Raw genomic sequence first — 10,933 nt, 5'->3', positions numbered from 1 at the left:
ATATATAGTTGAGTTAGACTATTAGGTATAGTCTAAGAAAAGTGTGTATTAGCTAAATGGCAACTAGAATTAGGGTGTGAGTTAGCTCAGACACGATAAATACAGGAACTCCGTGACGCATCATGATCTCATCCAAATATAATTTGACCAACTTTTCCAACGAAAACCTTTCATTTATCGGCAAGAAATGTGCTGATTTTGTCAATCGATCGATTACCACCCAAATCGCATCATGATTAGACTTGGTTTTAGGTAATCCTACCACGAAATCCATCGCGATATGTTCCCATTTCCATTCTGGTATATCTAGTGGTTGAAGCAATCCACTTGGCCTCTGATGTTCCGCTTTGACTCTTTGACACGTATAACACTTACTTATCCATTCCGCAATTTCCTTTTTCATGTTTGGCCACCAATAACTCTCTTTTAAATCCTGATACATTTTCGTACTTCCAGGGTAAATTGAAAATTTCGAGTTATGCGCTTCTTACAAAATCTCGTGACTTAGCTCTAAAATATTAGGTATCCAAATACGTGAATTAACATGATATATTCCTTTTTCATCCTTTCGAGCTTTGACTTCTTCTCCGGATAACTTATCCTTTTCGCGATTCATCACTTGCTCTTGACAACATCGTATCTTTTCTAAAATTTTGGGTTGAAATGACATCGCATATATAGCTTCACCTCCAAATTCTGGAGTCTGCACTTCTATTTCCATCTTTTCGAAATCCTTGATCAAATCTTCCGATGACGTTAACATATTCAACCTTTCCTTGCAACTTAGAGCTTCTGCTACCACATTTGCCTTTCCAGGATGATAGTTTATCGCACAATCATAATCTTTGATCAACTCTAACCATCTTCTTTGTCTCATATTCAACTCCTTTTGAGTGAAAATATACTTTAAACTCTTATGATCTGTAAAAATCTCGCATCTTTCCCCATATAAATAATGTCTCCAAATCTTAAGGGTAAACACAATTGCTGCCAATTCCAAATCATGCATGGGATACTTTTGCTCGTGCGGCTTGAGTTGCCTTGACACATATGCTATCACCTTCCCATGTTGCATTAACACACATCCAAGTCCTTTATACGAAGCATCACTAAATATTATAAATTCTCCTTTTTCATCAGGTAACACCAACACTGGGGTGGTTACCAATCTCTTCTTCAACTCTTGAAAGCTTTCTTCGCACCTTTCCGTCCACACGAACTTCTCGTTCTTTCTTGTCAACTTCGTTAATGGGACATCAATCTTAGAGAAATCTTGCACAAACCTTCTGTAGTATCCGGCTAATCCCAGAAAACTTCTGACTTCCGTAAGAGTCTTGGGTCTTTCCTAATTCATCACAACTTCTATCTTGGCTGGGTCTACTTTGATTCCCTCTTTATTAACTACATGACCAAGAAATTGCACTTTCTTTAGCCAAAATTCACATTTTGAAAACTTAGCGTACAAACTTTCTTCCCTCAGAATTTCCAAGGAAATCCTTAAATGCTCCTTATGATCTTCTTCCGTCTTGGAATATAACAATATATCGTCAATAAACACAATAACGAACTTGTCCAGGTATTGCTTGAACACTCTGTTCATAAGATCCGTAAATGCGGCTGGCGCGTTCGTCAATCCAAACGCCATTACCAAAAACTCGTAGTGCCCATATCTCGTTCGAAACGCTGTCTTGAGTATATCTCCCGCTTTAATCTTTAATTGATGATAACCAGATCTTAAATCAATCTTGGAGAAACACGAAGCTCCTTTTAAATGATCAAACAAGTCATCCATTCGCGGTAGAGGGTACTTATTCTTAATCGTCAACTTATTCAATTCACGATAATCAATGCACAACCTCATACTTCCATCCTTTTTCTTAACAAATAATACTGGTGCACCCCACAGGGATACATTCGGCCGAATTACTCCTTTATCCAACAATTCTTGCAACTGTGTTGCCAATTCCTTCATCTCGACTGGCGCCATACGATAGGGAGCCTTCGATACTGGTTCCGTTCCAGGGGCCAAATCAATCGTAAACTCGATCTCTCTATCTGGAGGTACTCCAGGCAATTCATCAGGAAATATATCAGGAAAATCTCTTACTATTGGAATATATTCAACCCTTACGGATTCTTTTTCCACATCTTTAACATGAGCTAAATAAACTTCGCATCCTTGACGTAATAATCTTCTCGTCTCGATAGCTGTAAGAAACTTCTTTTCTTGTCTTTTCCCTTTGAATATCACTTCCTCACCATCCTTGGTTCTTAACTTCAGCTTCTTACTTTTACACTCTATTTGCGCCTCATGGTTTGACAACCAATCCATTCCTAGTATAACCTCAAATTCTCCTAACTTAAAAGGAATTAAGTCAGCAGAAAAGTGCCGCCTTCTATAACCACATCACAATTGGGACAAACTTTATTAACAATAACTTTCTCTCAATTTTCTACCTCTATAATCAAATTAGGTTCCAGAGTGTACGCAACACAATTTAACTTATCAAAAATACTTTCAGAAATAAAAGATCTAGTTGCTCCAGAATCCATCAATACTTTTACTTCTACTGAGTTTATAACGAGCATACCTGCCACTACGTCCACATCTTGCACAGCTTCTTTCATTGTCATATTAAAGGTCCTAGCTCTGGGTTGAGCTGACGGTGTTGGGAGAGACGCTGGTCCAGCAATCCTAAGAACATTGGCCTTCTGAACAGGTTCCTTAAAGTTTCTAGCCATATGGCCCACCTTTCCACATTTGAAACAAGCCAAGTCAGGCTTCCTTGCTCCATTTGGACACTCTGAAGAGTAATGCCCTTTCTGGTTGCACTTGAAACAGGTCATGTCCAACTTATTACACCTTCCCTGGTCTCTCTTCCCACAATTCTTGCACTCTTGAATCTGAGGTCTGTTATCATTTCCCGGTTGTCCTACTTTCTGGAAATGGTTCTTCTGGGCTCCGTTACCGGGTTTAAACTTCTGAAACTTTTGGTGTTGACCTCCACCATTCCTTCCAAACTTTCCTCTAAACTTTGAACTTCCTTGCTCTTGCTCCGAGTTGTCAAACTTTCTTTTCCTTCCTTCATTTTCTCTCTTCGTAGCTTCACGCTCTCCTTCTATTGTCATTGCCTTCTGTACCAAAACAGAATAATTCTTGATCTCCAGTAATGCCACTTGACTTCTAATCTATGGCTTAAACAACATTTATCTTGGAGCATAGGGTGATTCACAATACCATGAAGTTATAACAAGGTGAACAGAAAGATTAATTTTCAATTCAGGGAAAGAATCAGAATTTAGAAGACCAGGGTTCAATGGTGACAAGCAATGGTCTTCTTTTATACATGGCATAAAGGTTCGTATGTTAAGCAATCTCATATCAAGAATCAGTATGTGATATATATGTATATATGGAGTAGTATTGTATATGTGTGGTCCATATCCAAGAATTCAATAATCAATGGTTTATAAGAAATCAGGATTGCGGCTCAAGATCAATAAGAATCAGGCTTTAGGGTTAAGTACTTCAAATTACTTGCAATATAGAACAAAAACTATTAGGAATAGTTGCAACATAATGAAAAGAGTTCAAAAGTACTTGCATTACATTACAAGAAAGATCAGAAGCACTTGCAATTATACTATGTTAGGTCACACACACTGTAGAAGGGGGTTGAATACAGTGTATAGTACAATCAAATCGAATTAAGAACACAAGTATGAAACACAGAATAATCTTATTAATAAAACAGTATTACAATGAAACTGATCTCTCTCAGTGATGAACAAATATCACGAGAGCTGTTAGGGTTACAATGAATAATATTCTCGATTAAGATAACACGTCTAGTGTAAACCCTATGTTGTGTTTATATAGACACATAGTTACAAGATAATCTTCTAATTGAAATCGAATATGATTCTGTGTCCTAAAATATATCAACTAGTTATCTTTTCTTCCAAGTATTCTATTCTTCATAGAATTCTTCTCCATGCATATCTCTTCTTGTTTTAGTCTTGATCTTCTTTTCTTTCAATGGAGCCGCCTTCCTTATCTGAAAGTCTTCTTAAGTCCTGATATTATCTCCTGATAAATATCTTCTGATATCTTAAGTTCTGATAACTTAAGTTCTGATATCTTAAGTTCTGACTTCATTATAAGTACTGATTTCCAGTTAAGTCCTGATTTGTCCTGTTAGTCAAGATCTGAAAACTAAACACAAATCATTATTAGACATGACATCACAAATATATCTAACAATCTCCCCCAACTTGTAAATTAGCATAATATACAAGTTCAATAGATATTTGATGATGTCAAAAACATTAAGTACAAATGCATATAAGAATTTGACTAAATATATACAACTCACAGTCCTTGTAACTTTTACTATCCTTAAAGTCTGATATCAGCTTTAGCATGTATATACTTCAAAATTTATCAGCTGTAGTTCTTGACTTGGCTTCAGTGTGTGATCTCTTTAATGTCAGGAGTTGTTCTGAGATAGTTCTTCAAAAGAGTTCCCTCAGGTAGGGGCGGAACCAGGAATCTAACATGGGGGGGACCAAAATAAATAAAAGTAGAAAACATACCAATTTATTTGAGATGTGCACGCCTTTCTTTGATCAAATAAAAAGAATCAATGATCTCCTCGGCAGAAATGGTCTCCTCAATCTCCTTTTCAATATACACTATCAAATAATCCCTAAGAAATTCATCTTCCATTCGATTGCGAAGACTTGTTTTCACAATTTTCATAGCAGAAAAAGCTCGTTCAGATGTTGCAGTAGATGCTGGAAGAGTCAAGACAAGCCTTAATAGTCTATCAATTAATGGATACATGTCATCTTTCCCAGTGGTTACCAATCCATGACATAAATCACCAAGAGTAGACAGATTCTTCAAATCTAGATGAACCGGAACATCTAACCCATAATGTTGTAGTTCACACTGTAGATGGATTTTTTCATCTCCCAAAAAATCTTCTGGATAAAACTTTTCAGCTAACTTGCAAATGTTCTCTAAGTTGAAAGACCTGTAACCATCCCTAGGATTTAGTGATGCACTTAAAATGAGAAGCTCTGTCATTTGTTCACTGAATCTATTGTTTAGCTCCTGTAATTGTTGATCTATGGCAGCTGTAAAGATTTCTACTCGGTAATGATGTTCCATTGTCACCATTTGCTTTTGTTTTCCTTGTCGATGAAGAGATTTAAGCACATCAAAGTAGGGAGCATTCATATCTGGAATCAAGATAGTATGTCGTTCATAAAATGATCTCACATTTTCTAAGAGACTCTCCCAACCATCACTTCTCAATTTTTGAATCAACATCTTTGTAGTAGAAATCAGATGCATGGCATTTAAAATATCTTGAGACTTTTGTTGTAATGCTCGACAAAGTAGATCAGTAATAGCCATTATCTCCTTAACCACATGTAAAATAAACACAAATTCATAAGACATTAACATTTTAATAGCACTTAAAGCATCACCTCATTGAGAAAAAGTTGTCCCTTGAGCAACAACTTCAATTAAAACCGAGCGAGTAGCACCATACATTCTTATCAAACTACATATAGCAGTGAAATGTGAACTCCATCTAGTATCTTCGGGACGTTGTAATGTTCCAATTTGATTGAGACCTTTACCTGTTTGAATCTCTTCTATTTCCTTTAAATGTTCAATTTCAGCAATTTGATTAGCCTGCAACTCATCATGTCGCTTAGAAGAACTAGTAACCGCATTGATAATAAAGACTATATTTTGAAAGAAAGTGTGAATCTGAGGTACTTCTCTTATTGCAGCCACAAGTTCTAATTGTAATTGATGTGCTAGACAATGAATGTAATATGCATAAGGACATCTTTAAGAAACAAGGCTTGCAGCCCATTTCACTCACCACGCATATTACTGGTACCATCATATCCTTGACCTCTTATGTTCTGGACATTAAGATTATGATGAGACAAAATAGCACATATTTCAGTCTTTAAAGTTAAAGAAGTTGTATCTTTAACATGGACTAAATCCAAGAAACGCTCCCTCACAAAGCCACTTTTATCAACGAACCTAACCACAATAGCCATTTGCTCCCTTTTAGAAATATCTCTAGATTCATCCACAATCAAACAATATTTTGCATCATCAATCTCATCACAAATTAAATCTTGTACTTTCCTAGCAAAAACATGTAAAAGTTCTTTTTGAATTTTTGGTGAAGTGTATTTGGCATTTTTGGGAGCTTTATCTAAAATTATTTCTTCTACTTGAGGATTGTAAAAAGCCAAAAGTTTTAACATCTCAAGAAAATTACCCTGATTCTTCGAGTTGCAGCTTTCATCATGTCCTCTGAATGCACAAGCTTGGAATGTCAACCTTTTGCTTGCATTTATCGATGTTTTAAGACGCATTCGATTTTGTTTGATCTCTTCTGCACTTTGTTTCTCCACTATCTTCTCCAAGTGACAAGGCTGATTTTTAAGATTATAATAACATTTAGCCGCAAAATTATGAGCTGAATTAGAACCATCTCCTTTCCCAACATGACATCTAAAAGCACAATCTTTTCCATTATTTACTTTCCTCCATCTGTTAAACCCCTTGATAGTAAAAGTATTCGAGCCACACCTTCCTAATGGATTTTTAGCAAAGAGAAAATAATAAAAACAATATGCTGCATCTTTTTATGGGGAGTACTCTAACCAAGAAAATTTATCAAACCAACTCTTTTGAAATCAACGGGGATGATTTTCTGGACCAGAGAAGGGATAAACTTGCACAGGTTGATATGTGCCAAGATCAATGTATGCTCACCTAATTAAATCTTTTTTATTTGGATGATAAGTCTCAATTTGTTTCCGCAAACCAGGATCATGTATTAACGAATTAAAATCAATAATTTCATCAGTGTTCTCAGAATTAATACCTTCATTAACAATCTCTGGATTTTAAGGATTTTGCTCGGAGTTTCTGTTTATCCCACCAAAAATCAGAGGCTCAACTCCATCTCCAGTGACTTCAATTGAGGCGGCAGAAGGTTCTTCATCTTCATAAGTAGTTGTTTGCTTCTTCTTGGGTTGAAAATAGGATGTAATCTCTTTTTTCTTACTCATATTTATGGATTAGATGCAAAGGTAGAGTAGCTAAAGAGAGATGATATTAGGGATTGTAATTTTGTAACTTGTATGTATAGTGTGTATTGGGGGTTTTGCGACCGGAGCAGAACAACTGAATAAGTATGTTCTGTTTTTAGACTTTAGTTTTAAGCATCTTTTTTTTGTTTCAAATTGTACTATCTTTATCTTATATGTTTATTTATTAATTATTAAGATTAATGAACAAATTCCATGATTTCCATCTAATCAATATTATTTTGAATGAAATAATTAACAAAATCAATAAAATTTTGTATAAATCAATTCTCAATTTTATTTTTTTTTAAATCTAGGGGGACCAAAAAAATTTTTGATAGTAAATTTTAAAATTTTATATTAAAATTTTGGGGTTATTCCGCAGTTGGCGGGGACCGGGGCTCCTTTCGGCCCCCCTAGTTCTTCCGCATATTCAAGTTCATTATGCATCCTCCTTTTTACATCTTTAAGTTCAACTGTATCTTCACCTATTTGAAAGATAGCAGCCCTGAGATCATTTATTTTTTCTTTCCTTATCTCCTGATCCAGTCTGATGACATAGGCTTTGTCAGACTCTTGATTGATTTCAAGTCCCTTTATACCAAGAAATGTAGTGATTTTGGCAGTATTAGGCTTCATCTCAACCAGTTCACCATTATGAGCTCTGTACTTAGGATAGTATGGCCTATCAGACTTTACAGAGTAAAGTTTCTTCTGTCTTTCAATATTAGACCTTATGTATCTGGCAGCACCATCTGTTGATCTGTTGTTCATTTGAAGTAGAAATAGCACATGTTGCAATTCTTCAAAGTACTTCAAATGATTAGCATTCTTTCTTATATGGAATACCCTCCCATCTGTCATGAAATATAACATGATTTCTTCCTTCAATACAGAGTGGTAGACCATTTGTACAGACTCTAGTTGATTCAATCTTTCAGGAGTTTTACCACTCCTGGTTCAGAAAGAGATGTGGGATCTAAGGTAGAGTTGATTACTCTTCTCTCATCAGCATTACCCAGTCCTGTTTTATCTCTAGCTTCCTTCCCTCGAATAACTCTTGCTTCAAAACCACTTGATGTAGTCCTCAAAGATTGAGTAGATTGTTGAGCTTTAGTGAACTCAGGTAGTAGAAGTTTTGAAGGTTTAACATGAGCAATGTCAGAGGTTTCCTTTTCTTTATCTTCTGATATCAAGCCAACTTGAGCTCTGTCAGAGGTTGCTTGCTTCATTGTCATATCAGAATTTACTAAGTCCTGATCTTGAACAACATGAGATTTGTCAGAGGTTGTTTGAATATTCTTCTTCTTCTTCAAAATCAGACTAGTATCTTCATCAGAATATACTTGTTCATCCATGGTTGGCAGATAGAGTTTTTACAGAATCATCAACTTTAGCTTTGCCCTTGAACCTTGGATCTACCTCTACTTGTGATTTGGCTTTGAATTCAGATTTAGTTGCCTCATAGTTTTACTTCTCTTTAATCATAATGCCCTTAGGCTTTGGAGGTTTCTTTACAGTAATAGAGGCTTTAGACTTGGATTTGACATTTTCTGCTTTAAGTCTGGCTTCTTCTTTATTCAGAATTTCAAAGTCCTTTTCTGGATTGTCTTTGAGAAATAGTCTTTTAGAAATTTCTTCATCCAGCTTCTGTAACTTGGGGTCTTGATAGTAGACTATTGTTTCCTTCCCCTTAAGCTTCATTGTCTGTATAAACTTCAGTGATTCTTGACTCTCACCCTGTATCAGAACATCAGGCTTAGTCAGAACTTGTTTATCATAACTTTTTCTTCTATCAGCATCAGAACTTGATCTCTGTGTAGAAGTTCTTGCTTTCCTGGATGAAGAACCTTTGCCTTGACCATGACCTCTAACCCTTTCAGAGTTTCCCTGGTCTTCATTATCATCATCCTTACCCTTCAATGGTTGATCAGTTTTGCATTTGGACTTAATCACTTTCTCCCCCTTTTTGGCATCATCAAGTAGAAGGAGAGAGATAAGCAATTCCACAGAGTTTTGGATTTCATTGAGTTGAGCTTGTTGAGAAGCTTGATTCTTTAAAACATCAGATACTTGAGCTTGCTGCTTTTCTTGAATCTTTTCTATATTCCTAATGCGGTCAAAGGCTGGCTTAAAAAACCTGTTCTTTTCCAATTTGACATTCATGTCTTGCTAAATCAGGGTTTCTTGAATTTTGTTCACCTTGGCTTGAGTTATTGAGTGTTGACCTTGTAGATGCCTTGTACTCAATGCAGTAACTCTAAGCTATGCCTTGAAATTATCATTTATCAGCATTTCATCAGCTTTGGCCAGGTGCTCAGCAAGAATATTTGCAGTAGGAACAAAATCAACTTTGTTCCACTCCTTGATCCATTCTTTTCCTCTTGGAGTTTCACTCCAAGGTACTGGTGCATCCTCTCTAACAAATTTCTTGATTAGATCATCTTTTCCTAGAACTTGTTGAGATGCATGTCCAGATGGACCAGCTACATCAGCATTTTCATTTGTAGCAGCTTCACCAGCATTGTCAGCATTTGCAGCATCAGAACTGACAGAGCCTGCAGAATCAGCTTCCTCTGATAGAATGATAGTGTGTGATGCTATAGAGGTTTCAAAATTATCCTCTAAGTTCTGATCAACATCCAAATTCTGATGCTCACCAAATATCTGATCTTCATCATCTAGATTCAGAGGAGGTGTTGTTGGAATATTTGCATTAATATCAGCATCTAAAATTGGTGTTGTTGGTGAAGTATGTTGAAGAATGGTTGGAGCTTCCAAGTACAGAACCTCAGGCACAACCAAGTTGTGAATATCTATCTCAGCACTTGTACCTGGGTCTTCCGCATGTACTTGTATAATGATAGGAGACTCAGGAGGTGTAGATACTCTGTCTTGAGCAGTTTCTTCAGCTTGAATTGGTGGCAGTGGAGGTGTAGATTCAGTGGCTTCAGCAAATTCTGGTTGTGCAGATGGAAGGGATTCAATCATAATTGGCTCCTTTGGGATCAGAGATTCCTGGTCCCCTTCCTTAGCTGGTGCTTCCACATCCTTTGAATCTGACTCAACTATGTCCATGTTAGCTCTTTGTTTCTTCACTCACTTCAAGGGTGGAGAGACTTTGGGAGCTTTATCATCAGAATGTATCTTTCTAAGCCTTTTGAGGGGCCTAGAACTCCCAGTTTCCTTTGTTTTCAGAGGAGACACTTCCTCGGCTGCTTTTGCAAAAGGTTCTGATGTTTGAACATGTGCCTCATCTTCTGATTGATCACTCAGAATCATCCTCCTTCTTTTCTGCTGTGACTGAGGTACTATCTTAGTCCTCTTTGCTCTAGAAGAAGAAGGTTGCACTGTAGGTGCTGTCGGTTGATTGGTATATGCTGATGTTTGAGGTTGCTGTGTTTGGGTGGTGGTTGGTTCGGATGGCTGTTGTGTGTTGGTGGGTTGGACATCAGGATATAGTAATGAATAGGTTTCATAATCAGCATTTACAAGGGCTTGCTTTACTGATAAAGGAATTCTAAGGGGTCTCAAAACTCACTTCTTGTTGTCAGCAGTTAAAAGATCAGTAAAAGCCCTCTTAGCTAACCTAAAAGGTTCTATGAGTTCACCTGCTAGGTTTGGTTCATCTGATGTACAGTAATTGTAAATTAACTGACAGAACCTAGCAAAGTAAACTACATTCCTGTCCTCTGTCATTCTATCTCCTATGAAACAAAACACAGTCCTTGCATAATCAAAATGAGACTGGTTTAGGAGTGCATACCCAATTTGTTGACTCAGAATGGGAATTGCA

The 10,933-nt window shown here is 36.7% G+C and overlaps 2 protein-coding genes across 2 annotated transcripts; both read right to left on the bottom strand.

Annotated features, from left to right (window-relative positions):
* Positions 1 to 4,600: 4,600 nt before the first annotated feature.
* LOC141715195 (uncharacterized) lies at positions 4,601 to 5,425 on the bottom strand. The gene has a single exon (XM_074518673.1). The coding sequence runs from the start codon at positions 5,423 to 5,425 to the stop codon at positions 4,601 to 4,603; it is 825 nt and encodes a 274-aa protein (XP_074374774.1).
* A 75-nt stretch (positions 5,426 to 5,500) lies between these two features.
* LOC141715194 (uncharacterized) lies at positions 5,501 to 7,119 on the bottom strand. The gene is made up of 3 exons (XM_074518671.1): positions 6,990 to 7,119; positions 5,907 to 6,638; positions 5,501 to 5,820 (listed from the first exon to the last, which is right to left on the bottom strand). The coding sequence occupies exons 1-3, from the start codon at positions 7,117 to 7,119 to the stop codon at positions 5,501 to 5,503; spliced, it is 1,182 nt and encodes a 393-aa protein (XP_074374772.1).
* Between the last annotated feature and the right edge of the window lie 3,814 nt (positions 7,120 to 10,933).

The sequence above is a fragment of the Apium graveolens genome, chromosome 3, assembly GCF_009905375.1.
Source record: "Apium graveolens cultivar Ventura chromosome 3, ASM990537v1, whole genome shotgun sequence".
Classification (NCBI taxonomy): domain Eukaryota; kingdom Viridiplantae; phylum Streptophyta; class Magnoliopsida; order Apiales; family Apiaceae; genus Apium; species Apium graveolens.
Note: the sequence above shows the minus strand (reverse complement) of the source record. Positions and strands in the feature narration are given on the sequence as shown.